This window comes from Pogona vitticeps, chromosome 1 (assembly GCF_051106095.1).
Source record: "Pogona vitticeps strain Pit_001003342236 chromosome 1, PviZW2.1, whole genome shotgun sequence".
In the NCBI taxonomy this organism is placed as follows: Eukaryota; Metazoa; Chordata; class Lepidosauria; order Squamata; family Agamidae; genus Pogona; species Pogona vitticeps.
The window spans coordinates 50,355,058-50,381,834 of NC_135783.1; the positions used below are offsets into that span (position 1 = coordinate 50,355,058).

The following is a 26,777-nucleotide window of genomic DNA, read 5'->3' on the forward strand; positions in this document are numbered from 1 at the left end:
CACATTGGAAATGGAATAAACCAAAGTGATCTTACCCGCACCAAAAAAGTAGAAGCTCCTGACAGGGGTCAAAAATGTGTGGATAGGAATTCTCTGAGATGGTTTGGTTTGCTCCAATAATTATATCATGTAATCGCTGTCCAACAAAGCAAACCAATCTGTCTCCACAACTATTCAAATGATCGCACCCTAGGCTTTTGTATGCAAAGACTGGAAAGTGCCAAGTGAAAAATCACCATGTTTTAAAAACATTTGCAGACTGGTGGATTATTTGGGGTGGTGTAGCTTAACACATTTGCAAAGCATTATATTAAACATATAGAAGTATATCTCTTGTTGTAAAAGAGTCAACAAAGCTAAGTCCCCTCCCAGTAACCTTTTGAAGCTAACTGTGCTTCTTAACAAGCCTGTGGTTAAAGATATTCCAGCAGATGCTGTCAAAAGCTTTTTTTAAATCCAGGTATACAGTGTCACCCACCAAAGGCTTCAGAATAAACCTAGCAGAGCAGTCATGGGAAAGATAGCAGACTGATTGGCATAACTGCTCATCTGGAATGTTTTGAAGCACTGTAGGCTTACTGTTTCTGGAAGAAATAGCTGTCACTGTTCTCATTATCACACTCTAATTGTTAATGGCTATACATTAACAAGTAATTTGAAAGGGGTGGGATTCCATCCCAAACAATTCTTAGGATGATTAGGTTTGCAACAGCTTTTGCAAATAGCCAATATAGATCTCTCCCCTCCGTGCTTAGATGCCTCTGTGAAACAGGACTCTGGAGCAAGAGCCATACAGTAAGCACAGCAGCACCAGGGATCCTTCTGAATGCATCTCAATAGAGCCTTGCTGGTTTCAGTAAAAACTGTTCACTCTCTTTGGAGTTGAAGCTTGGGATCTGTTCATTTCTTTATTTAAACTGACGGGGTGGTGGAAAGTATGTGCCTTTTCGGTGGATATAATGTTGTTGAACAAGGAGTGTGGGAAGTAGATATGTGTGCTTTGTGAAAGCAAGAAGGAACTGTTGACTATTTTTTTTCTTTCTTCACATTTGTTGGAGGTTGCCACTTTGCCACCTGGTCTGTGTTACAGCCACTCTTAGCAAAACATTCTCAGATGTCTGATGAAGTAATTTTGCCCAGAGCTGTTTTATAGACACTTCAGTCCATAGCAGGAATACACACAGCAGAATCCTCTGGAGGACTGGCCAAGAGTGCCAGTGTATAGCAAGGTGCATGTCACACTGCACCTTTTGCTGCTACAAATCTTGCCTCACTTTTCTGTTCATTGATATCGCTTTTTTTTAATGGGTTGTTCTTTGCTTCCATTCTTCATATATGTGCTGGTGGCTCTGATATGAGGCCCTGCAATATTTGCAAGGCAGCTGTAGGTCATTTATTCGCTCTTTTTTCCATTCCTGGGGAATTGCAATGGAATATTTCCTAACAAATGGAGTCTTTGGCCCACCATGGTTTAAATGTCTCAGGACATATCCTTCTGAGGTGTGTACAAATTAATGCAAAACTATGGGACCGAATCAGTGGAATTTAGCCAAGGATTGTGCCTGATGTACTATCAGATCAGTTTTGAAACCAGCAGAGAGAAAAATACATCAATCTACACCCATTATTGATATACATAGGGAACACAGCTGAAGGGTCCTGCAGTTAAAATGCCCCAACAACCTCCTGACCTGGCTGATATTGCTTGCCTAATATTTTGTGTTATATCTCTCATGTAATATTCTTCAGTGACTCAGCATTTGGTGGAAAATGCGGAGTTAGTTGATTAGTTTCGCGGCTGTGAATTGAACTCTGTGCAAATATTCTGGATTATTTTAGGAACAAATCTGTAGAGGCTGTCAAATTCATCCACAAAGAAGGAGTGCTCTTTATCAGGATCGGTGGCAATGGCTTCCAGTTCATCTTGGGCGGCCCATGCAATTCCTACTGAATAGGCTATGACTCCTAAGTGAGAAATAGACAGAACTATGAACAAGGGTCTTTGTTAAAACAATATTGCATACAAATTAATCTTTAATATAAAGGTGTAAATCCAGCAACAAGTCTTAACTAGAATAGACTTACTGAATCAACTTTAGTAAGGTAACACCTCTGTCAATCCCACTGATTCAGTGGGTTCACTCTAGTTGAGATTAGCAGTTGGATTCAGGCCATAATTATAACAGCAAACCCAACAAAATTATCAAAGTTTCTTCAAAAGGAGTATGCAATGATTTTCTTCCTCATTAATCTTTAGCAGTAGGAAACTGCCTGGATTTTCTTTGCTAATCCCAGCACCAAAGCCCTATATTAACAGAGCCAACACTGATCATCCTACAGAAGGATGGTAACATAGTTACAGGAGGACTAAAATTAAGTGGCAGGGAAGAGGCTGGTGTAATGCAGAGGAATAACTCTTTCCTGTACTTTGCTACAGTTATATATGCTGAATTTACACTGATACAGTGGTGCCTCGCATTATGACGTTAATTCGTTCCAGCGAAATCACTGTAGAATGAAAACGTCGTAAAGCGAAAATAAAAAGCCATTGAAACGCATTAAAACCTGGTTAATGCGTTCCAATTGGCTAAGAACTCACCATCCAGTGAAGATCCTCCATGGGGTGGCCATTTTCGGGTGCCTGTGCAGTGAAACACAGCGGGGAGCCATTTTGAGCACCCGGTGGCCATTTTGAAAACCCGACGATCAGCTGTTTTGATCGTCGAGAAGCGAAAATTGGTTCCCGAAACAGGGAACCAATCATCGCGCAGCGAAATTCCCCCATTCAAAATGTCATTTTGCGATTGCAAAAAACTTGTAATGCGGATTCGGCATTAAACGGAGCGCCCGTCTTGCGAGGCACCACTGTATATCTATGTATGTTTGTGTATATTAAGGGTTCCAATTACCACATGGAAAATCTACTTATGCAGCTATACAGTTCACAATCCATGAGGAGCCTTGTGGTGCAGTGGTTAAACTGCTGTACCACAGCCAAAACTGTGCTTACAACCTGGAGTTCAATCCCAGGTAGCCGGCTCATGGTTGACTCAGCCTTTTATCCTTCCGAGGTCGGTAAAATGAGTACTCAGCTTGCTGGGGAGGCAATGTATAGCCTGCATAATTACTGTCACTTGTAAACCTCCCAGAGAGTGCTTGAAGTGCTATGAGGTAGTATATAAGCAGCTCACTTTGCTTTTACGCTTTTCAACAACAAAGCAGGGCTTTTGTTCCTTAGACCCATGTTTGCCAACAATCCTTTTCGTATCACAGCCTGATAAAATACAGTATGCCAAAATTTGGACCGGGAGTTCCCATGTTTAGGATCACAACTCAGTATGCAGTATCAAGTTTTCTTTATAAACTTGGATTTCTCAGCTCCCTAATTTCAGTACAGTATTTCAAACCCTTAGAGACTGTAGCTGATGCTTTGGAAAAAAAAAAGTCCACAGCATTCAGTGGCTTACCATTTTGGTGTGCTGCTGTAGCTGGTCCTTGGACATCATCATAGGATCTACCATCTGTAATCAGAATCATGATCTTCCTCTTGTTGGGCTTAGATTTGCTGAAGAGTTGGTCAAAGGCATAGTTGATGGCTGCACCAGTGCTGGTCCCTCCACTCCAGTAGTTGATCCTCTTGATAGCAGTCAAGACATCTTGCTTTGTGGTGTGCTTGTCAAAGCCAAACTCCAGTCTCTGCTCGTAGGTGTACTGCACAGCTCCAACACGGGTGTCTGTATCAGAAATCTCAAATTCTTTGCTAATGTTGGCTACGAACTGGAGGACGGTGCGAAAATTCCCCGTCCCAACACTGCTGGATCCATCAATGACAAACCCAATGTCTGCCGAATTTAAACAGGTCTTGCTGCAGGCCAGGCGATCAGAGTCGCAGACTCGCTTCACTAAAGGCTGCACCACTTTGTGTAAAGTGAACCAGCTGGGAACAGTGATAGAATAGTAGCCATTGGTCCGGCATACAGCCTGCAACACAAATGTAAATACAAAACAGGGAGTGGAGAGAGAGCACTTGCAACAAGAGAGAGAGAGAGAGAGAGAGAGAGAGAGAGAGAGAGAGAGAGAGAGAGAGAAACAAAGAAGGAAAAAGAAAGAAAAAAGAAAACCATTTTCTTGAAGAGGGGAAGGTTATAGCAATCAAGCATGGCTACCTTCAATGTTCAAGAATGAAGATGCCTACTGGCTAGATGCTAGCCAGTTGCCGTACTGTTTGCTTAAGTGCAGCGCTGATGTGCGTATTCAACAATATGTTCATCTGTTTCCGATTTCATTAGATCATCATCTAGGCCCGCTCATTGGAATTACAGTTATTGCACTGAGCGGGCACAAGGCAGGAGATCACATAACACTGAACAGCTTGGAAACTAAGCTGTACTTTGCAGGCAACAAAGCTGTTGTAGTGGGGAGACTTGCACAGAACTGAAATGTGCTTTATATATATTTAGCAGGAAAATATTCAAATTGCAAAGAGTTACTTTGCTTTGGCCCCTTAGCATATTAAGCCTTGTCTTGTAGTGTCATTCTTGTCTTTCATCCGATTGCGCATCTTCTCTTCCTCTAGTCACTGGCTTCTATCTCAGCGTTAAGCTAAGGCACAGGTTAGTGTAGTATTCCAGACTGCTTTATATAATTTCCTGCAGGAACCTCTACATTGCCGACGTAGCATCTGACTTGGATCTCTTAAGGAATTCGCTTGTGAATTTATAGCATGTGTTTATCCTTCCCTTTTTTGCCACTTTCTAAGATGCAGCTACTGTTAATTCCCTGTGCACAGGCTTAGACTTGCTGTCTCATCCTAATTTTCCAATTTGGCAGGTGCACAGAGGTTCACTGTGGCTCAACCCCATTCAGACTTTAATAGACACAAGAATATCAGCCAATCAGATTCAGGGGAGGCTGCCTGGCATTAAAGCTCATAGGAAATATGTTCGTTGGCACAGATACAGAGAAAAGTGCACCAAATTATCAGAAGGAGTGTCCAAATGGTGGCAGGGTGTTGTTTTCTGAGTACGGTTCCCAAAGCCCACTTCAAGCAGGGCTCATTTGCCCTTCCAGCAACCCTCATATGCCAGACTAACTACTCAGCTGAATAGGCATTCTGTAATGGGTACCAATCTAAACTACGTAGTTTGTTGTAAGAAGATGGAATATAACCCAGAAGTTTCATGTGTGTTGGAACAAAACTGGAGGCAGCAGCACACGGTGTTCAGTAAACATGATCTAACATTACTCATCTCTATACTTCACCTTGAAATGCTCGATTTTTTTTCCTGGCCTTCCTATTAGCTTCCCTCTGACTTTCCACACTCATGCTTGCATTGCTTCACTGAATACTACAAGGTTAAACTAGATGTGACACTTGCCAGTGAGTTTGCTCTTGCATGGTTAGAAAACTCACATTTATTTCTTCAGGAAATCATTAGGAGGTAGTACGTTAAAAAAAAAAAACGCTATACAGTGGTGCCTCACTAGACAGTTACCCCGCATGACAGTTTTTTCGCTAGACATTGACTTTTTGCGATCGCTATAGTGATTCGCAAAACAGTGATTACTATGGGGGAATTTCGCTGGACAATGTTTGGTCCCTGCTTCGCAAACGGATTTTTGCTAGACAACAATTTTGACAGCTCCCTCCGCGCTTGCAAAACGGGTGTTTTCGGGACCTAAGCTTCACACGACAGCTATTTAAACAGCTGATCGGTGGTTCGCAAAGCGGCTTTCCTATGGCCAATCTTCGCTAGACAACAACGATTCTTCTCCATTGGAACGCATTAAACAGGTTTTAATGCATTCCAATAGGAAAATGCTTTCACTAGACAATGATTTCGCTAAACAGTGATTTCAGTGGAACGGATTATCATCGTCTAAGCGAGGCACCACTGTACTTGGTTACATGAGCCATTAACACAGGCAGGTATGTTTGTTAGTAGCCATTATGAGAAAAAATTTATATGCTAACCTTCTACAGCAAAGGAGAAAAACCACATGGTTTGCAAGAGGAGAAAGTAAAGCTTTTTGTTTAGCAATATATACTGTATATATATATCAGTACGTGATTACTTACAAAGGAAGAGAAAATGCATTGGTCCATAGATCATGATCTATTGCTCCATGGTGGTTCAAAATGCTTGCTACATACTTTTAACTTCCAGCCCATAAAAGGCAGACATGTACTGAGCCTCCCTGACTACAGTAGCAACAGAATATTTGAAAGGAAGGTGACTGCAACCAAGAACTAGAGAATGTTGTTCACACTTATTTATCTAGGCAAATATATCCCACTTATATATGGTCTGTCATTGTCTCACCAAGTTTGAAAGAGATACCTGGGTCAAACCAGTCTTTGCCCAGATTAAGGAGACTTGTTGGCACTAAATCCTGTGTCTCACCTCTCTTCTGGTGAACCCCGGTTCGTCTTACCTTGTCCACAAAATTGGCTTCAACCACATATTGTTTTTCATTTTCATCTGGTCCTTCAATGGTGACAAAGAAAATGTTAATGCCAGATTCCCTTGCCAACCTGGAGGCTTCCTCCACCTTATCTGTGGGCCAGCCATCCACCAGCACGACAGCAATGTTGGGGGCACCACCCCGATTCCCGTTAGAATCCTCAAAGAAGTTTTTGTTAACAAAAGACAGAGCTCTCCCTGTGATAGAAGGTGGAAAGAAAAAAGCCAGAAGGATGGGCATAGTGAATTGTAATTTTAAAAGATGACATTAAATCTCCTGCTACATAATGTATACTTGTTTAGTGCTGCATATAGTTAAGAGCAGAAACTGTCCATCTATCCTAGAGAAACTAATTTTGTCATTAAATGGTTCCCCTTCCTTTAACATGCAGCTAAACAGGACTTCCAACCCAACAACCTCATATCTCAAAAGATGCTACACTTCTATGTGGACATTTAAGAAACCAGTTACCACTTACCTGTACTGTGATTACATATCCTTAAGAACATCACATAGTTAAGCCAATAGCTCATGAAGTGTTCTATACAATACCAAAGTTATTTGAGGCTCAGTGTGATGTGGAAGCATGCCGTACAGTTCACTTAGTATAATTTGTGTTGTTAACAAGATAAGTAACCCTGATAAAGGAAAAATAGTTTTTGGTTTAAAGTTTACCCTTTGTATAATGTACACCCAACTGAATGATTAGTTGTTTTTTAGTTGAAAGTTACATTTGTTGTTTTTGTTCTTGGTTCCCATTCTTAAATTTTTCATAAAAATGTATGGTTAAAAAAGATTAGAAACTGTCTAAATTAATTGCAAGAATCCTATTGCTAATTTAGGTTTGCAAAAGGGAAAAAGCCTAAGTTTTGGCAACAAATTGGCAGGTGCTAAGGTGGTAATGGTTGCGCTCTTGGGCCCAGGAACACAACCAGAATCATGCTCTTGAGTGGTAATTTGCCATGAAGACTTATACAATTTGCATTATGCAAGTGTAAAGTGACAATAGAAGGCTAATATGAGGAAAATCAATATGCAGATGATACTACGAAATAGTAATATTCTATATTTAGTAGTTACTCCAGATGGTAAGTGAGAGCACTAATTTCCATTCAGATTGCCCAGAAAATATGCATCCCCACTGAAAGCATATGTTGCAAGGAACTAGCCTCACATCCAAATGTGCCTGACCATGTGGCCATACACTGGTATTGCTCATTGACACCCAACATCTGCATGAAGTTCCTGATCCACCAAGAGAAACTGCCTACTTGAATGCCTTGCTTTTATTGCTTGATTGGCTGAATGGTTCACTAATGCACTGGTTCTTAACCTTTGTTACTCAGGTTTTTTTGGACTGCAACTCCCAGAAGCCTTCACCATCAGCTCTGCTGGCTGGGATTTCTGGGAGTTGCAGTTCAAAAACACCTGAGTAACAAAGGTTAAGAACCACTGCACTAATGTAACTCCTTGACATGTCTAGAGCAAGCAGCTAAGTCTTCCTCACTAGCAGAGTGTGGAAAGCAACTAGTTACTTCCTCTGCATCCAATGTAAGTAGTAAGTTATCTGAAATAAGTAACAGGCAGTTACTTTCAGAAGTTACTTTTATGGTTCCTTAACAGGAACTTCTCAGGTTTTATGCCATCCTATTTTAAATACTAAATTGCAGGGAAGTATTCTTTGATTTTGCCTTCTGTATTTTCATGAATATTTCCAAGGTAAAATGTCAGAATCGGCTACAACAGGAAACCAGAAAATATCCCCTTGTATTCTTCTGTCCTTTTGGCAACAATAATGTGCAACACAACACATTACTTTTGCAATTGGCGCAGCAATAACGGTAATGACTTTGTCCCCTGCTCCCTTTACTGCAAGTAAGCTTAGTGATTTCCTGATGTGGACTGAGATGACAGTGTGCAGGTAACGAAACCTTAACTATTTGCCCCAAGGCTGTTTCCCACCCACACCCAACTTTACATTAGCTGTGATGGGGCTTAAAAAGAGGAAAATCTTGAATGTCCAATGGAAGCTCTCTCTCTCTCTCTCTCTCTCTCTCTCTCTCTCTCTCTCTCTCTGTGTGTGATTTTTTAAAAGCTCCTACATGGAAGGTGAGATTTAGCAGTGGAAGTAGCTGCAGATGGAAAGCTAAATTACCCCTATCCATGTACAGTGTTAGGGCCCAATTAAGTTAAAGTAGAAATATAAGTTAACCATCAACTTCTAATGTAGTTTATCGTTTAGCCATAAGGCACTTGTGATTCAGACTCGTTCTAGACAATATACTATAGTTAAAATGTTACTAGAAAGAAAGCATGAGTGAAAGTTGAAAAGATGCTGAAAACCATCTGTTTGTGAAAACACGCTTTCACTCAGCTTTGTATGATGCATGCTAATGAGCTTTTTTGTGACAGATATGTACTTGGAAGATAAATATGGACACTTGTAAGTCTGATTACTCAGACTTGTGTGAAGAAATTAAGTGGTGGAGGGAAGAACAAGATATTAGGAGGAAATACACATACCCTGTTAATTTAATTTAATTTAGCTCATAGTTTCTGCTTGAAATCCTATGCTGTTAACTAATGACCACTAATTAGCTCACTATGGCTGTTCTTAATGCTGTGAAATAAATAAAAAACATACGTTTAAATCAGAAATGTCTTTGAGATATTAACTCTTGATTTTCTGGAAAAGAAATATATTTTCCAGATTCAGGGAAAATGACTCAAGGGGGAAAGGCTTGTGAAGTCTTAGCCGGAAACTCCTAGAATGTCAGACATACCACTGTGCCCCTTCTGATACTTAAGCTGATTAGCTGTGAATGCATCATGCAGGCTACATACCAACATTGGATAATCCTCCTTTCTGAAGTATTTTCTCGATAGCATTTTTCACGTCCTTAGTGTTTGCATAAGTCTTCAAGTTAAATTCAGTAGAAGGGTCATCTCTGTGTTTAAAACAAAAGCAGAGCAGCTTCTATGCTTATTTTTGGGAAAGAAAGCTCTGATCAAATCAAGAACAGAAGTATGATAATGTCATATTGGGAACAATGATAATGTCATATTGGGAACAATTTACAGTGGTGCCTCGCTTAACAATTTTAATTGGTTAAAAAAAAAATCGCTATGTGAAAACATTGTTAAGTGAAACACCATTTCCCATAGAGATGCATTGAAAACCGGATAATCCGTTCCAATTGGAACGGATTACCATCCTTAAGCGAAAATCCCCATAGGAAAAAACGTTAAGCGAAACCCATTGAAATGCATTGAAGCCAAATTTCAATGGGGGGAAAAAGTCACAAAAAATTCAAAAAGACTCAGAACAAACCCAAATTAAGTTAACAAAGGTTTTATTAGGTGCACTAACGATTCCAAGCATTTTAAACATTTTTTTAAACATTTTAGAATATTTTTAAAATAGCAAAAACGGGGCTGTAAAAAAAAAACATTAAGCGAAACAAGGGGACCTAAAACTGTCATCGTTAAGTGAAGCATGGTCCCGAAATCGTTAAGCGAAAATCGCCCATAGGGAAAATCGTTAAGTGAAGTGCAAGATCGCTCCGAAAAAGCCATCGTTAAGTGAATTTTTCGTTGTACGAAGCAATCGTTAAGTGAGGCACCACTGTACCTATAAATTGTTTCCAATAGGAAATACACATGGTCCTCCTATACAGTGAAATGAATGAATACATAATATATGCATGCTGTGTTTATGGGCTCTTGCATATGAGTTTACTTCTTACAATTTTACCATTACGTTTGGACATGTACAAGAATCACTTGTGAACTATTCTCTGATCAAAAAACGCAGTGGTGATAATTAATTACGAATGCCTTTGTTGTACCTGACAATTTCGTATTATTCGTGTTTGGACATAAAAGCTATTCTTGAAGGAAATAAAAACATAACCTTAAAGGCCTTGCATCACCAACTCCAGGCAGGCCTTATTAATGGAAAATGTAATAATAGTACACAAAGGTCCACAGGAGCCATTTTACATCTTGCAGCTCCATCTGGCTGCTAGCTGTGAATGCGCCATAGAGTGTGTTTTGGTGGCTGTTCCAAAAAGGGGGCCTCCGTGGCTGTGCCATATACTTATCTTGCTAGAAGAGGAGCAGTGAGATGAATATAGATCAGGTACCCATGGACCTCCCATCATGTGTAATGCTACACATGATGACACCAGCAACAAAATACTGCTGTGTGGGATGTTCCTGGCTAGGGTTCCAGCCAGCCACATCTCCCAGAATGCTCCGTTCCTTTCCCTCTGCCCACTCCCACCCCAGTCTGTCAGTTTTCCATGCCCATTTAGTGCTCATTTGGCTGTTTTGGAGGAGGCTGTTCTCTTAAGGTTTTCCCATAAGGATTGTTGTGTAATTTTGCAAACCCCGGGCCAGCTAGTACCTCCCTCTCTTCGGCACAGCTTGGAAAAATTACTTTTGGACTGGAATTTGCACAATTCCCCAGACTCTAGGAGTTATACAACCACCTCACCCAACAGTAAGTTTCCAGCCTCTGGAATAGAATGATATAGAATGACCCATTATATTTGTGACCTAGGTTCAGCCAAGGAGGGAAAAGGATTTCACTGAGTTCCACTTGATCCCTCTTAGACACATAGCTGAACTGATGAGATAGACATGCAAATTTTGATTTATTTGATTCTTGCAGTGAGCATGAAAAATTGCAAAAGCTTTGCTCCTACTGGGTCAGTTTGGAAGAGTTTTGTACATTTCTGCGTTTCCAGATTTTGGCAACTTTTGTAGCAAAAAATACTTTTTCCTCTCCCACAAAAAAAAGCAACACTTGTGGCAAAAAAACTTGTGGCTATGCATAAAAATAGTATTTTGCACAGAAAATACAAGGCTTTTCGTGCAAAATATAAATCTCATTCTTCAAGACAAGATGTTTGTGTTTATGGCTGCTATCCTGTTTCTCAAATGCAGAGAGGAACAAAAATCACATAAGCATTTCCCACCACACTCCAGCAGACTCTCACACTGGTTGTGAGAATGGGCACACAACGGTTGTGTGACCATTCTCACACAACCAGTGCAAAATGGAAGAATCTGGAGCCATGATCTGATTGCCGTTTGGCTTCATGTCAAGGCAAGAGGGTAGTACTAGTCCATGCCTCTTGACTGTCATGCAAATGAGACAATGTAGACATGAGGGCTTCGTACTCATATACGAATATGCAGTCTGCTGGCACAGAGGGCCAGCCTGATTGCCACCCCCCCAGAACCTGCTGGAGCATTTACCTCATGGTGTGTGGTGCGCATGGCCAGGGTTATCTCCTGCACGCCAACTGTAGCAGTCGCTCAGCTGCCACAGCCCCGCCTACATGCTCTCCCGGCCTCTCCAACAAGGGAGTGGGAGGGCGAGTCTCCCCGTTCAGCAGTGGAGTGGCTGAGCAAGCAGGGAGGTGGGGCTGCGGTAGCCGGGCTTCTGCCATGATTGGGGCACAGGGGACAATGCCGGCATTGTGCACCGCATGCTGTGTGGTAAGTGGTCTCGCGGTGGGTAGTCATTGCTTCAGCCACCTATGCTGGTGGCCTTCGTATCTGTATACAAATACAAAACCCCCATGTGTAGTACAATGTTTTGCACTTCCATATTTTTCTCAATGATGTGGTAGCATATCTTGCTATTCTTTTTTTAAAGCGCCCATCTGCCGGTGCAGCTAGCTGGATAGCTCAGTGATTTACATACAGTATCTGGCTGTGAAGCCAGAGTTTGGCAGTTCAATTCACCACAATGTCTCCAGGGAGAAGAGCCAGCCTGTGTGGCCTTGGGCAAGCTGCAAAGTCCCAGCACGCCCCAGAAGAAGGGAATGGCAAACCACTTCTGAGTATTCCCTACCTGGGAAATTCTCAAAAGTGTTGCCATCAGTCAGAATTGACTTGACAGCACAGAACAAGAAAACCATGTGCTGATGCAGCTGGTGAAATGAGTGGGGTAGTAATCCTATTGACACCTGGATGCTGTATTTCCTTGATTTTTCTGTTTTTTATATTGATTGATTGATTGATTGGTTGGTTGGTTGGTTGGTTGGTTGGTTGGTTGGTTGGTTGGTTGGTTGGTTGGTTGGTTGGTTGGTTGGTTGGTTGGTTGGTTGGTTGGTTGGTTGGTTGGTTGGTTGGTTGGTTGGTTGGTTGATTGATTGATTGGTTGATTGATTGATTGATTGATTGATTGATTGGATTTCTATCCCACCCCTCTAGACTCAAAGTCTACTGTGGGCAGTTTACAAATTTAAAAACAATAAAACCAACAAGCATATATCATAAATCCAAGGTGGCGAAAGTATAAGGGTCACATACAGCACTGATGGTACCTGTCTGTCATGGGTTTGGAGGGAAAGTTCCATCCTATGGGGAGTGGAAGGCGGGACATCAGGGGGGAGGAGCTGTACTGTATATATTTGGGGGAAGTCCTTCGTAAGAGAGCTGACGTGGAGAAGTGGAGTTGGAGTCTGTGGGTCAGACTGGGTACAACTGTTCGTCAGATAGTACATACCTGATAGGTTCAGGTTTCTATCTAGGTAGCCAGAACGGATAGGTTCAGGGTCTGTGCGTTACCTTAAAGTGTTCCGTGGGAACCAATCTGTTGTATGTGTATGACTGGGACTATACCAAGTTCCAGTATCCTATTTACCTGATCCTTTTATTTACCCTGTTTGTTTTTTCAATAAACCTTGTTCTTTTGTTTATTAAAAACCATTCCTGGTCTGGGTGACTTGGTAGAGCGAAGGGTTGGTGGCAGCATAACTACAGGGTGGGATACTCCAGTAGGTCTGGGGTTGCTACAATAAGAAATTAAGATACAGCAGGATGGAAAGCCTGCCCAAATAGCCAGGTTTTAATTTTATTCTTGAAAACACCCAGAGAGGGAGCCAGGTGGATCTCCATGGGCAAGTTGTTCCAGAGGTGAAGGGCCACTGCTGAGAAGGCCCGGTTCCTCGTTCTTTCCTTCTGGACCTCCCTCAGCATTATGCCTCTTAGCCGCCAGGCCTGTCTGGAACGAATGACTCTGGCAGAACTGTGTGGGAGAAGGCGCTCTGCCAGAAATCGAGGTCCTAAACCTTTTAGGGCTTTATATGTAATCGTAAGAACTTTGAAATCAACACGGAAATGAATGGGCAGCCAATGCAAGGCGGCCAGAGTGGGGGAAATATGATGGTACCTTTTCACCCCAGTAAGAAGTCTGACCGCCACATTCTGTACCATCTGAAGTTTCTGTGTCAGTCTCAAAGGCAGCCCCATGTAGAGCACATTACAGTAGTCTAACCTTGAGACTAAGAGCGCATGGACCAAACTCATATCTATTAAAGCAAAATAAACAACAGAATAAAATTCAACAGCAATAAGTGCAAAGTATTACACCTTGGAAAAAGAAACCAAATGTACAGTTACAAGATGGGGGATACCTGGCTCAGCAATTCTACAAGCTCGCAGGATCTTTGAATTGTTGTAGATCACAAGCTGAATATGAGCCAACAGTGTGATGTGGCTACATAGAAGGCAAATGCTATTTTAAGCTACTTTAACAGAAGTATAGTTTCCAAATCCTGCGAGGTGCTGGTCCCCCTCTATTCAGCACTGGTTAGGCCTCATCTTGAGTATTGTATCCAGTTTTGGACACCACAGTTCAAGAAGGATGCTGACAAATTGGAACAAGTTCAGAGGAGGGCAACAAGCCCTATGAGGAAAGACTGAAATAATTGGGCATGTTTAACCTTGAGAAAAGAAGACAGAGGGCTGATGCAATAACACTTTTCAAATACTTGAAAAGCAGTCATATAGAAGAGGGGCAAGATCTGTTCTCAATCATCCCAGAGTGCAGGACAGACAACAATGGACTCAAGGTACAGGAAGCCGGATTTTGACTAAACGTCAGGGAAAACTTCCTAATTGTTAGAGCAGTATGACAATGGAACCAATTACCTGTACCTTGAGAGGTGGTGAGTGCTCCAACACTGGAGGCATTCAAGAGAAATTTAGACAATCATCTGGCAGATATCCTTTGATTTGTATTCCTGCACTGAGCAGGGGATTGGACTTGATGATCTTATAGGCCCCATCCAAATTCAGTATTCTATGATTCTGTGATTCAACACAAACAGCTCTAAACGGTGTCTAGAATTTTTCTTCTGGTGTTGCTACTGTACTCAGACTCGGAGGACATGCTCCACTGATGGTGGGTAACTGTGGCCTTCCAGATGTTTTTACATAAACTTCTGCAGCCCTAGCCAGCATAGCCCATGGTGAGCAATTATAAGACTACAGTCCAAAAACATTTTGAGGACCCCAATTTCCCATGTTAGTTTTAGGCAATACCATTGTTATGAGAAAGGGAAAAAGCAGGGAAAATATCTTACCCATACTGAATTATGCCCATGAGAGGGCCAGCAATGCCAATATCCAGCGCTTCAGCAACATTTCTGAGGAATTGTTTTTGGATCTGAAAGCGGCGCTTGCCAATGCTCCAGCTCCCATCTATCAAGAAGGATAAATCCACTTTGCAATCTGGAAATAGAAATTAAATAAAATTGGGAAAACTCTGGATTGCCTTCTTGCAATACACACTTTTCTTACAACATCCACCCTATGTTAGATCCCCATCTGAAGCAACCACTGGATGATTCTCATAATCTACCAGGAGTATTTCTTTATCAAAGATAATAATAATTCTACCTGGCTGGCAGATACAAATCTGTTCTGTCCCTTTCAGCTCTTGTAGGTATCAATTTAATCCAACCATCTGTGTACAGTATTTGTTTAAGATGTTTATGGACAGAAAGCAGGGCGATGATTTATGAAAAAATTTGGTCATGCCACAGCTCACAGTACCCACTGAATATCTGCTATGGAAAGCTGGGACCCCTTCCAGAAACTATGTAAGAAGGCTTTGGAAACTATAAGGGAAAACTGCTGAATATTGTGACCCCTTCACACATGATCCTCTGCTGATCCTGACTTCTCTTCTGTAGATAGAAAGAGTTCTTCCATTCATGGAGTAGCCTAACAAATTGGTAAGATCTGAATCCCAGGGGTTCTGTAGACTTAGGTGGGCATCTTCTAGAGGTCTGAGGGCCATATGAGCCCATGCCTGAACCTTGGAGGCTGCACAAAGCCTTCTACACTAGGTCATTAGGCATTCTTCATTCTTGAGTGGTCCTCACCGACCAGATAGGTGGGGTATAAATTAAACAATAACAATAACAATAACAATAACAATAACAACAACAACAACAACAACAAATAATCATAATAATCATAATAATCATAATCATAATCATAATCATAATCATAATCATAATCATAATCATAATCATAATCATAATCATAATCATAATAATAATAATAATAATAATAATAATAATAATAATAATAATAATAATAATAATAATAATAATAATAATAATAATAATAATAATAATTGAGAGACTATGGTAACATGCTGTGTATGGAGGACTTGGAACAGTGTCTAGTGTGGCTGAGAAGGCCAGTTGGAGAATGACAATCCCTTCCACACTCAAGACAAATACAATCTGTCCCCTGTCCAGCTCCCTGATTTTGCTGCTTTCGTGACTGCCTCTTTGCCTCAGCCTGCTGGACAAGTGTCTCTTCAAATTGGTAGAGGCCATGATGCACCGCCTGCCTCCAGGCTGAACGCGCAGTCGTCAAGGTTTCCCATATGTTGAGGTCCATTCCTAAGGCCTTCAGATCCACTTGCAGATGTCCTTGTATCGCAGCTGTGGTCTCCCTCTGGGGCGATTTCCCTGCACTAATTCTCCATACAGGAGATCTTTTGGAATCCAACCATCAGCCATTCTCACAATATGCCCAAGCCAATGTAGATGTTCCTGTTTCAGTAATGTATACATACTAAAAATTCCAGCTCGTTCTAGGACTACTCTATTTGGAACTTTGTCCTGTGGGGCGATACCAAAAATGCATTGGAGGCAACGCATATGGAAGATGTTCAGCTTCCTCTCCTGCCATGCACAAAGGGTCCAGGACTCACTGCAATATAGGAGTGTGCTCAGGACACAGGCTCTATAGACCTGGATCTTGGTATATGTTGTCAGCTTCTTATTGAGCCATACTCTCTTTGTGAATCTAGAGAACATGGTAGCTGCTTTGCCAATGTGTTTATCCAGCTCGACATCTAGGGAGAGAGTGTCAGAGATCATTGAGCAAAGGTACACAAATTCATGAACAACCTCCAATTCTTGAGTGGAGATGGTAATAGAGGGAGATGAGTCCACACCCTGGCCCATGACTTGTGTTTTCTTCAGGCTGATAGTTAGTCCAAAGTCTTGGCAGGCCTTGCTAAAACGATTCATGAGTTGTTGGAGGTCTTCAGGAGAGTGGGCAACAACAGCTGTATCATCGGCGAAGAGGAAGTCCTGCATGAATTTCTGTTGGACTTTGGTCTTTGCTCTCAATCTAGAGAAATTAAAGAGCTTTCCATCTGATCTAGTCCAGAGATAGACACCTTCTGTTGCAGTTCCAAAGGCGTGCTTCAGCATGACAGCAAAAAAGATCCCAAAAAGGGTTGGCGCGAGGACACAGCCCTGTTTCACTCCGCTTCGGAGTGTTGAGCCATCAAAAACTACAGTGCCCTTGATTTCCTCATGAAAGGACCTGATGATGTCTAGGAGTTGAGGTGGACATCCAGTCTTGGGAAGTATTTTAAAAAGGCCATCCCTGCTAACCAAATCAAAGACCTTTGTGAGATCTATGAAGGCCACAAAGAGTGGCTGTTGTTGTTCTCTGCATTTCTCCTGCAACTGTCTGAGGGAGAATACCATGTTAGTGGTGGATTTATTAGCTCGAAATCCACACTGTGATTCTGAATAGAGTCTGTCTGCAAGCACCTGAAGCCTCTTCAGCACAACACGGGCAAGTAGCTTCCCTACAATGCTGAGAAGAGAGATGCCACGGTAGTTATTGCAGTCGCCCCGTCTCCTTTGTTCTTGTACAATGTGACGATGTTTGCATCCTTCATGTCCTGTGGTACTCCACCTTCACTCCAGCAAAGACAAAAGACTTCATACAGTTTGGTATTAATGGTCTCTTTACAGCACTTCAGCACTTTAACAGGGATGTTATCCTTTCTGGATGCCTTGCCAGAAGCGAGGGGATCCAAGGCCACTTTTATTTCTGCTAAGGTTGGTTCACTGTCCAACTCTTCCAAGACAGGCAGGCAGTCAATGTTATTTAATGCTTCTTCGGTTATTGCATTCTCTCTAGAATATAGCTCAGAGCAGTGCTGCACCCAGCGGTCCATCTGCTTTGCTCGGTCCTGGATGATCATGCCTGTAGCCGACTTCAAGGGAGCAGATTTCTTCTGTATTGGACTAAAGCCTGCTTGATACCATCATACATTCCTTTGATGTTACCTATGTCTGCTGCTATCTGTATCTGAGAGCAGAGCTGAAGCCAATAATCGTTGGAACATCTCCTGGCAGCCTGTTGGACTTGGCTACGAGCAGCTCGAAGAGCTTGCAAGTTGTACTCACTAGGACAGGCTTTGTACGCTGCTAGAGTTCTCCTCTTATCCTCGATTGCTGGCATCAGCTCCTCTGAATGGGCTTCGAACACGTTGGCCATGTTTTTGGTCTTCTTGCCAAATGAGGACAAGGCGGTGTTATATACAGTGTTATTGAAACGTTCCCATCGTTCAGGTACACTTGCATCAGCCAGGCCTAGAAGGGTTTCCTCAAGCGCTTGGGCAAATTCCTTCACTTTTCTTGGATCGCGAGTCTTGCTGATGTCAATATGTGGTCTTCCTTCCTTTTTCATGTGATACAATCTCTTTGTTCTCAGTTTTACTCTACTACACACCAGGGAGTGATCAGTATCGCAATCAGCACTCTGGTAACTGCATGTGATCGTAATACTAGGAAGGCTAGAATATCTAGTGAGGATCAAATCCAGCTGATGCCAATGGCTGGATCTTGGATGTCTCCAGGAAACTCTGTGTTGAAGCTTTGTATTAAAGAACTGACAGAAATACCATAAGAACTGCAAAACTCCAGCAAGCGTTGGTCATTTTCATTCATCTTCCCAATGCCAAAATGGCCTAGACATTGTGATGAGCACCAACTCTAGTGTTAAAGTCTCAGAATGAGCAGTCGCTCTCTTTCAGGGACTTTTTTTGATAGTAGCTGCCAGATCATCATAGAATTTGTCTTTCTCTTCTGTAGTGGCTGACAGTGTTGCTGCATATGCACTAATGAGGGTGACCAGTCCTGCTGATGAGTGGAGCTGTAGAGAGAGGATTCTTTCACTCCCCACAGTAGGTGGAGCAATGGATCTCAGAAGAGTATCTCTGACTGCAAAGCCAACACCATATTCCCTGGTCTCATTCAATGATTTTCCATGCCAGAAGAATGAGAAGTTTTTTTCTTTGACAGATCCTGAGTCTGGCAATCTTGTCTCTTGCAGGGCAACAATGCATCTGCAATCTACTCAGTTCCATATCAATGACAGCTGTCTTGCGCACGTCGTCTATTTCTTGCAGGTCGTCAGGAAAGCCGTAGTCAGAAAAGCCAGGGGTCATTGTCCGTACACTCCAGGTGCCCAGCTTTAGGGCAGAAGTTTTCTTACGATTGTTGCATGGTGCAGGGTTATCAATCTGCTTGTCAACTTTCACCCTAAACCCCACGCACCCCATGAGGTTAACAGACCGTGGCGAGGTACCACCTTACTGGCTGGGACCTGCCCAGTTTAAGGCGAGTGGTAACTACCTAGTGAGGTGCAATGACCTCTCCCACCGTCAGAAGTAGCCCCTGGCATCATGCTCTACGCCAATTGAGCAAAGACTTATAACCAGTAACTGCTACTTCCCATGTTGTTTCGCCACTGTATGTGAAGCTGGAGTGTCCTCTCCAATGCACGAAGCCTGGGTAAAATAATATGGAGGACAGGCTGTTACCCAAGCAGCAAATCACCCCTCTCCACGTCGCTAGTCCAATGGAAAGGTAAGAGCCAATACAATTGGTTCAAATGACGTCGCAGGAGTTGGCAGAACGACATGAACTGCCTCCAGGACTCTGGCTCCAGATTGTGCCTCGAGGTTAACTCCTGAAGCCTTTTCCATCAGTGGATATAGCCACAAGGCAGTGGAGGTTTGAAATCGGAGTTTTCCTTCTCCTAGATGGGCTCCGTTCCAAAGCTGACGAGCCCCACCTACCCAGCCTGCTCTCTAATAGTGCGGAAGTATGATCCAACCCTTAAAGGTTTCCTACCCCAGGTGTATGCAATGCTAATTGGCTTTCCTATTTACCAAATTAGGGTCAAAAATACAATCAGAGAATTTCTACCCAAACATACATGTCCTAGCTTCTTCTTCAAGAAAGGGGCTTGAAGAACATCGTCACATTGTGCAAGAACAAAGGAGACAGAGCGACTGCAATAACTACCATTGCATCTCTTTTCTCAGCATTGTAGGGAAGCTGCTTGCCCATGTTGTGCTGAAGAAGCTCCAAGACCCTTTCTTGAAGAAGAAGCTAGGGTATGTTTGGGTAGACATTTTGGTGAGCTATTTTTTCTAGGCTGACCTTTGTTTTCCCTGACCGCATGGTCTGAGGGGGCGGGATTTCATCTTCAAAGGAGGGTGAGCAGAAGTTTCTACCCTACACTCTCCCAATTCTTCATAAAAGGTTTTTATCTCATAAACCACTCCCATAATCATGTAGTGGGGACAGGGGTGATTTTTCTAGGGTTTTGCCCTCCCTTGAGCTGAGGAGCCATTTTCCAAAGCTGACAGTGACCAGAAGTAATAGTCCTCCTTGCATCTACAAAACTAACACAACAGGGAGATAAGTATGGGAGGACTTTTGTCTTTCCCTACAAACTTTGTCAGTGCAGAATATGCTTTACATGAAGGAGCTTTCTGACACGCTATTCCCCCACCACCCCATTTTAAAGTGGCTCACCCCAGAAAGAGTTCTAATATATTGTGGCTCCTTTCCTTCTGTCACCATAGTGTTTGCTTTAATTAAAATGTTCCTGGACTGAAAATTTCCTACAAGTGAGAACTGCTATCTGTCTGTCTGTCTGTCTGTCTGTCTGTCTGTCTGTCTGTCTGTCTGTCTGTCTGTCTGTCTGTCTACCACCCCATTAGTGCAATGCACTCTTCTGGGCCATAATAAAATAAATACATATAATAATAAACATATAAATGAATAGTGGGATGAGTTATAAAAAATTAAAATCAATGGCACCAAAAGCACATGATCTCTGTGAGAGCAGAGCAAGAGGCATGACATCAAGCCAAGTCATTGTGGAAGGCCTCCCCAAAAGAGCAGTGTTTTGAGCTGCCTCCTAAACATTAGAAAACATGGAAATTAATGCAAAGAATTATAATCTTCTTTGCAGCTTTCTGATCTGTCCTTCCAAATGAGATATCCAAAATCTCAATAATCATTTCTTAAATATATGTCTCCCTCCTGGCCTTATTATTTTGACTCCCTGAGCTTTAGGCAAACACCCAATGTTTAGGCTTCTTCTTCCATTTAATTATTTCTAAAAACAAAAACAAAAATACCCAAACAAACTGGTTTTTAGTAACCTCTAAGTAGTATCTTATTTCTTAGTATGCTAGTGAGAAGATACTTATTTACTGGGAAAGGGATCAACATTGGGGGAAGCTTAAGTTGTAATTAGTGGTTTTTGCTCCTGATGGTGGTTTTCTTGTGATTTCCCTTTGAAGCTATTTCCAGCAAGGCATACATGCCAATAAAGGTATATTGCAGTGAAGAAATCAGAAGCCTGAAAAAGATTCTCTCCTGATAAACAGATGGGTGGCGTTGGGCTCAACGTGTTCCAGCTTCTGGCCTGGAAAAGAGGGCTTGCCTTGCCTGTAGGCTGGATGTATTACCATGGCACTCTTTCAGGGCCTGCAGGACTGGACCTAGAAGTGCAGGCAACATAAAAACCTAGTGGATTATGCAATTATTTACAGAGAACCACAGGGGATGGGTCGGTCAGATATTTTTTACAAGGAAAATCGTAGTTGGTAGGAATGATATTTGAAAACCACAGAAGCCTTTGTGTGCTGCAGGGTCAGAAGACCAGCAGTCGTAAGATCGAATCCACGTGATGGAGTGAGCTCCCATCATTTTGTCCCAGCTCCTCGCCAATCTAGCAGTTCGCAAGCATGTAAATGCGAGTAGATAAATAGGTACCACCTCAGTGGGAAGGTAAACAGCATTCCGTGTATAGCCACGCTGGCCACGTGACAATGGAAACTGTCTTCGGACAAACGCTGGCTCTATGGCTTGGAAACGGGGATGAGCACTGCCCCCTAGAGTCAGACACGACTGACTAAATGTCAAGGGGAACCTTTACCTATAATGACAGCATAAATGCAAATCTAAAGAAGAGAAGTTAAAAAAATCTCAGTGTGTTGCCAAATGTACACAGTAAGTACAGGTTTCTTTTGTACAGGCTAGTTCACTTAGATTCCCATCTTTCTGTCATGCATTTTCTCATTGGATCACAAATTATTGCTTTTTTCGGGTCCACATAAAAAATTATATATACCTTTTCCCTGTGCCTTTCTCAAAATACACACATTTTTGTGTGTATTTTAATGCACACATTTGTGTGTTCACTGATTCAGATAAATTTATGAAGCATTTTTGCACATTTCCCAAAGTATATGCAATTTCTGCTCACTGTTTCAAATATACATGTATCTGTGTGCTCCACTCCCAAATCTATATATTTTAATATATTTTTTTCAAATTGCATTGAATACCTTGGGAAAGTATGGATTTCAAGGTCTCGCTGCATTCCAGTTCAGGAGGTTGGTATTTGGCACTTTCACACCGAAATGCATACTGAACTAACTTCTCACCCTTCCCTAAGTCTGTAGTAGTTTGATGATTCCTCTACTGTCCCTGAGCCCACTGTTGTTGTTTTTAAAATCTCTGTTCCAGAAGCAATTCCAATCCACATTTGATGCAAAAATGATAAGGAATTATCATGTCAGCGAAGTACACTGAAAGAACAACAGCTTAGAGGACACCATACATGACAAACCTGCCTAAAAATAACTGTGAAACTACAAACTATTTTGTACATTTCTGTTAATCCATTCATGTTCTATTTCTTCACAGTTGCATGGATTTACTACCAAATATATAAATGACAGGAAGCTGGGTGGAGTCCCTGATAAGCATACTTGGATGATACATGTGATTGTAAAGACGTATGTGTAACAACCATAATTAATACTGTATTTGTAGGTGTACGCTTGTTGGATGTGGAGCAGCTATTTGTTCTAGTGCGTATTTATGACATCACTCTGTAAATCTCAGGTACTTTGTACTGTAGCTCAGTCTGCAGTGGCAAAAATTAGTACCAGATGAACTTTCTTTTAATTTCTTCTTGGAATGGACTCAGCTAAAATCGATTCTTTACCCAAATTCTCTCCAAGCCCAATTCTAAAATATACATTTAGTTGCAGAGATGGGAAAGTTAACGTGAAAGTATTGCCTTAAAATTAATCAGTAATAAGATTAAAAATCTAATTACATTTACACTGAAAGAGAAATGTTTTTATTAGTTGAGTTATAAATTGGCACTTACATTTACATTGTATTTCTGCGCTACAAGCCTTATCAGAATGAAGATGAAAAAAATTGGTAATTTTACCTCTTTTAGTCTTCAGATATTTCCAAATCAAGCTCAGGATTTTCCATATGAATCTCCACATTTGTTACTTAATTGGAATTTGGATGGATATGTATCTGCTTCTTTTTACTATTGTTAGTATTTGCATTTATACCCACCTTTTCACCAGTGTGTTAAAACAGTGTAAATGGCTGTCTTCTGCCCCACTTAACCCTCCCAATCACCCTGGAAAGAAGGTCAGATTGAGAGCAAAGGACTAGCCCAAGGTCACCTGGTGAGCTTCATAACTGTGGATCTCTTGGCACACATAATCCCTGAGCAATCTGTAAAGCAACCTCCCAGACTCTGCCCCCTGCAGCTTCCCTGATTTAGGAAAGAATAACATCATAATGCTCATACTTAATTCTGGAGGAGCAAAAACACACACACACACAAACTCCAAAACACTTCATTTAAAAATAAAATCAAAATAAATCAAAATAAATCAAAATAAAATCCAAATAAATCAAAATAAAATCAGTTGCCCTTTTCAGTTAGCAGATTTTCAACTTAATTGACTTCAATAGCTTAGTCCAAGTCATTGCTCTGTTGCAGTCCGGTTTGCATTGCCTTAGAAACTCCTGAACGTGTCCCCCCATGTCCTTCCCTTTCCCCAGCAACCACAACAGGAGACCCACCCACCCTATTCTGCCCCTCAGTTAGAACATTGAGGTGGCAGACACTCAAGTTCCAGGACATTTCTGGTTCACATACTTGGGTTTCCCTGAGAAGTCGGCGCCAATGGTTTGGGAATCACATCTTCCTTAGAGCTTAAACCTGGAACAATCAATAATCCATTCAATTATTGTATGCAGCATGACACAAGTTGATGAAAACACTCCATGCAAAAATAAGGGATGCACATCTTATATATGATGTATGAAATGCTGGAATAGTTAACTAGCTTGCATGACTGTACAATTAATAGATGCTATGTCCATCAGTGTTCATTATTCACAGTAAATGGAAACACCCCTCACCCCAACTTCATAGGTAACTTTCCTATAATAACCAGATGCTGGGGACAAATGACTCTTTAAGATCCTAGAGACAACCGGTTGGCCTCTGTGGCTACACTATACAATCATAGGAGTCTGATCCTTTGTTGTAGTTCAGGGGAATGGATTACAGCTCTGTGGCATAGAATTCTAAATCTCTTGCCAGGTTACAAATCCCAGCATTCTGTAAAACAGAGCCATGGTAGTTAAAGTGGAATCAAATTGTGAAGTGTATGCCTCAAAGTCTGATGCCATTTGAATCCATGGCTCCATCCTATGGAATCTCCAGATTCATCACATGGTGAAGCATTGGGAATTCTCTCCTGGAAAGCTCTTAGACAGCCCTCAGCCCGGAGCAGCCCCCTGCACATTCACACCCAGCACTGTAATCCCATGATCCACGATGCTGAGATGACATATGCACTAGCACTTCCCATGGGAACTCGCCTATACTGTAGCTGTTCGTTCTGCACTAATCGCTAGTGTGACCTATTTGCCACATTCCACTGAAGCCAACCCAAGCTCTGAATATACACCAGTGTGGGATGGGTGAAAAACGTTTTTGCCAATATGCCAATCAGATAGAATTGGGGGGGGGATCCTATTTGGCCCTGTACAGTGACCACTTAAACTCACAATGGGATCCGAGGGCAGGTGGGTGGGATGCACACCTTGAAAAAGAGGCAGTTCAGCAGGTGGGGCAGCTTTAAATACTGCCCCAATCTCCACCCAATCAGACCATTGGGGACAACCAACCCATTATATTGGGGGGGGGCAAATGGGGGGCCCTAATGGTGCATTGCACACCCACAAAGCTAAGGCATGTCTGTGTAAAAACATAACAGGATTTGGGCCACTGAGTTTTAATCCAGAGATTAACTAACATTATAATTGATTCCTCTCCTGATCAACATTCACTGTCCTGATGATTTTTGTGGTTTTTTCGGGCTCTTTGGCCGTGCTCTGAAGGTTGTTCTTCCTAACGTTTCACCAGTCTCTGTGGCCAGCATCTGCCTGCATAAGTAATTTGTAAACCGCCCAGAGAGTGCTTGAAGCACTATAGGGTGATATATAAACAGCCCACTTTGCTTTTTGCTTTTGGCCATCAGATCCTGGCCGAGAAAGCCTCCAAGAATACATTCATTGCTCTGTTTCTTTGAGTGGTTCGTAGCTTGTAAAATACAAAAAGGCTCAGCATCATTGCTTTCAATTATCATATTCATGGCTGGGAGCACTGCTGAACTTCACAGCAGAGCAAATAATGCCAAGAAAGTCTACGTGATGTTCCATGTTATTTATGTAACGTCAGCTGGGGAACCACACTATACCTCTACTACATCTGAACAACCCTTTTATTATGAAACCTGGCCATCATCGGGTATTTGGTGCCCATGAGTGTAAGGATAATAAGTACTAGATTCAGGTTTAAAATTGAATTGTTATGGTTTTAATAGTGTATATACAAATTGTACATATTTAAATTTGCAGATAATTTGGCTTAGTTTATGAAATATAGATTAAGTGTATTATAAACTGCTTTGTGAAAGCTTGAAGAGTAGGGTAGAAATACGCAAAACAAAGAAATAAGAATAAAAAGACCACCTACTGCGCATTGCTCAGAGCTAATTGAAAATGCAGTCACTTCCAATGTATTCTAAAAAGTTCCCAGGCTTGTTTTAAGAGTGTATTGTCAGTCATGGGAATATCAGCTCACTGCCATAGTACTTCACTGAAAGCTAATTAAGTTTTTTCGCCACCAGATTGTCACAGCTGTCCAGACTCATTAGCTATCCATTCAGGCAAGAGTTGTTTCATTAAAACAAAAAAATAATTCTTTTTGAAGTGATGGTCTGCATACATCAAAATTCATGAGTGGACTACCTTTTCACTACATTTTTTTTTTGGAAAACACTCCACTTCTCCATGCTCAATATGCTCTAGAATGAGTAATTATATCTGAAAATAGATATTCAGATGCCTCTCTAAAGCTTGCTGTGTTCACTTTCTTTTGATGTTGATTTCCTAAATTTTTCTACTGTGCTGAGATCCTACTTGGAACCTTTTGAAAGTTGTCTGACATAAATTCATTGATGCTCATGCATGCACAGCCTTACACAGCCTTCCCTCCAACTGGTCAGACAGAAAAGGAGGAAGAATTACAAAAATGTGACAGGACGAGAAGCAAGTTCACACACAGAGAGATACTGCAGCATCATGCAACAACTTACTTTTGTTAAACAAACACTGAAAGAGAGAGACCTTGTTGGACCAGCTCATGTCACTTGAACATCAGTCATTAAAGTAAACAGTTTTAATGGTGACCCACAAGTGCTTGTGTTTTGACTGATTGAACATTGCGTATTCATGAGATAAGCAGTCCAAATTAACGTTAGGTATTACAGGTTGTGTGGTTGGTGGTTTTTTCATACTTGGGAGAATTTGGTGGCGTGCCAGAGCTGAAGAGAAATACCTGTCTCTCACATACAGACAATGTGCAACCTATGACAGGGGAAAGCTGGCTTCAGGCTTGTGAGATCTATTCGTGGAATCTACCACTAGCATCCTGAGATCGATCAGCAGGACCCTGCTGCAAATTAACAGCTCAGGAAAGTAGTC

The 26,777-nt window shown here is 41.8% G+C and overlaps 1 protein-coding gene across 2 annotated transcripts in view; it reads right to left on the reverse strand.

The window, feature by feature from the left end:
* Window positions 1-894: 894 nt before the first annotated feature.
* Window positions 895-26,777, reverse strand: part of VIT (vitrin) — a 71,024-nt gene continuing 45,141 nt past the window's right edge. For both annotated transcript variants that reach the window (XM_020802846.3, XM_020802845.3), the window contains 6 exons: window positions 23,878-23,940; window positions 14,850-14,997; window positions 9,310-9,413; window positions 6,436-6,662; window positions 3,468-3,981; window positions 895-1,965 (listed from right to left, as the gene is read on the reverse strand). In XM_020802846.3, the coding sequence (XP_020658505.3) occupies window positions 1,787-1,965; window positions 3,468-3,981; window positions 6,436-6,662; window positions 9,310-9,413; window positions 14,850-14,997; window positions 23,878-23,940 (1,235 nt within the window). In that variant the 3' untranslated portion in view covers window positions 895-1,786. The remainder of the gene's footprint in view (window positions 1,966-3,467; window positions 3,982-6,435; window positions 6,663-9,309; window positions 9,414-14,849; window positions 14,998-23,877; window positions 23,941-26,777) is intronic.